The sequence below is a fragment of the Tribolium madens genome, unplaced genomic scaffold, assembly GCF_015345945.1.
Source record: "Tribolium madens isolate multiple individuals breed KSU strain unplaced genomic scaffold, Tmad_KSU_1.1 Scaffold_3;HRSCAF=73;Tcas5.2_LG2, whole genome shotgun sequence".
Lineage (NCBI taxonomy): Eukaryota > Metazoa > Arthropoda > Insecta > Coleoptera > Tenebrionidae > Tribolium > Tribolium madens.
In genome coordinates, this window is record NW_025401006.1 from 13,022,803 (window position 1) to 13,024,358 (window position 1,556).

The 1,556-nt window shown below is 28.7% G+C and overlaps 1 protein-coding gene across 5 annotated transcripts in view; it reads left to right on the forward strand.

Annotated features, from left to right (window-relative positions):
- LOC123007063 (putative tyramine receptor 2) overlaps window positions 1-1,550 on the forward strand; it is a 71,910-nt gene extending 70,360 nt beyond the window's left edge. For all 5 annotated transcript variants that reach the window (XM_044402090.1, XM_044402092.1, XM_044402091.1 and 2 more), the window contains one exon: window positions 1,387-1,550. In XM_044402090.1, coding sequence (XP_044258025.1) covers window positions 1,387-1,481 — 95 coding nt within the window. In that variant the 3' untranslated portion in view covers window positions 1,482-1,550. The remainder of the gene's footprint in view (window positions 1-1,386) is intronic.
- Window positions 1,551-1,556: the final 6 nt, after the last annotated feature.

Below are 1,556 nucleotides of genomic sequence, written 5' to 3' on the forward strand. Positions count from 1 at the left end.
TTTAAATAAATCAATTTAAAAATTTCGCATTTTTTTTTAAATGAAATCGACTTTGAGCAAATATTTTCAAGTTTTTAAGTTCAGTTTTTAAATATTTAATCATTAGCAACAGCCATCTAATTTTTTTCGTTTTCAGTTTCCCAAAAATTGCCTCTTTTAGAAACGTTTTTTAAATTTTTCTAAACGATTAAAGTGTGCAATTCCCTCAAATTCAGAATATGCTACACAAAATGGCATTTGTAAAATCTGATTCTCAGAATTTCAAATTTTTAATCATTAGTAACAGTCATCTCATGCTTTCTCATTTTTAATTTCACAAAAATTGTCTCTTTCCGAAAAGTTTTTTGTACATTTTTTTAAACGATTAAAATCAATCTCAAATATACTACTTTTTATTTTGTAAATTAAGCCTTTTACTCAAAAAAATATTTTTTGTAAAATATGATTCTTAGTTTTTAAATCTCAAATTTTAAATCAATAGTAAACAGCTATTTTATTTTCTTCATTTTTAGATTTCCAAAAATTTATCTCTTTTAGAAGTGTTTTAATCCATCTTAAATATGCTTCTTTTTATTTTGTAAATTAAACATTTTAGTCAAAAAGTGGCATTTGTTAAATCTGATTCTCAATTTTTGATTTTCAAATTTGTAATCATTTAGTAATAGTCATTTCATGTTTTCTCATTTTTAATTTCACAAAAATTGTCTCTTTCCGAAAAGTTTTTTTTGTTACATTTTTTTAAACGATTAAAACCAATTTCAAATATGCTACTTTTCATTTTGTAAATTAAGCCTTTTACTCAAAAAATGTTTTTTGTAAAATCTGATTGTCAGTTTTCGAATTGCAAATATTAAATCAATAGTAAAGTGAAATTTAATTTTTTTCATTTCCAGTTTTTCAAAAATTTTATCTCTTTCAGAAGCGTTTTAATCAATCTTAAATATGTTACTTTCTATTTTGTAAAAAAACCTTTTAGTCAAAAAATGGCTATTGTAAAATTTGATTTTCAGTTTTGAAATTTCTGTCTTTTTTAAGAAGACAATCCGGAAACTTCCTCGATTTTGCAACCCAACCCTTGTACTTCCGACAACCACAAAATCACCATTTCTGAGTTAACAACAGTGTCAAATTCCCCACAATTAAACAAAGTTCTTCTCCCGGAAGCTGCCACTCCTGTGGTGAAAAAACCGGGATTGGTGTACCAATTCATCGAAGAAAAACAACGCATTTCGCTATCGAAAGAAAGACGTGCTGCGCGAACTCTTGGTATAATAATGGGAGTGTTTGTGGTGTGTTGGTTGCCCTTTTTCCTCATGTATGTAACAATCCCGTTTTGTCCCACTTGTTGTCCTTCCAAAAGACTCAAGAACTTCATCACTTGGCTAGGTTACATCAATTCAGTGCTCAATCCCATCATTTATACGATTTTTAATCTGGACTTTCGGCGCGCTTTTAGAAAGCTTCTGGGGATGAAACCGTGAGTTTTGGATACATCCGTCGACAACTAATTGATAATTCCCGCGTTTTTTCAAAGACTGATTTCTAGAGTCGCATTG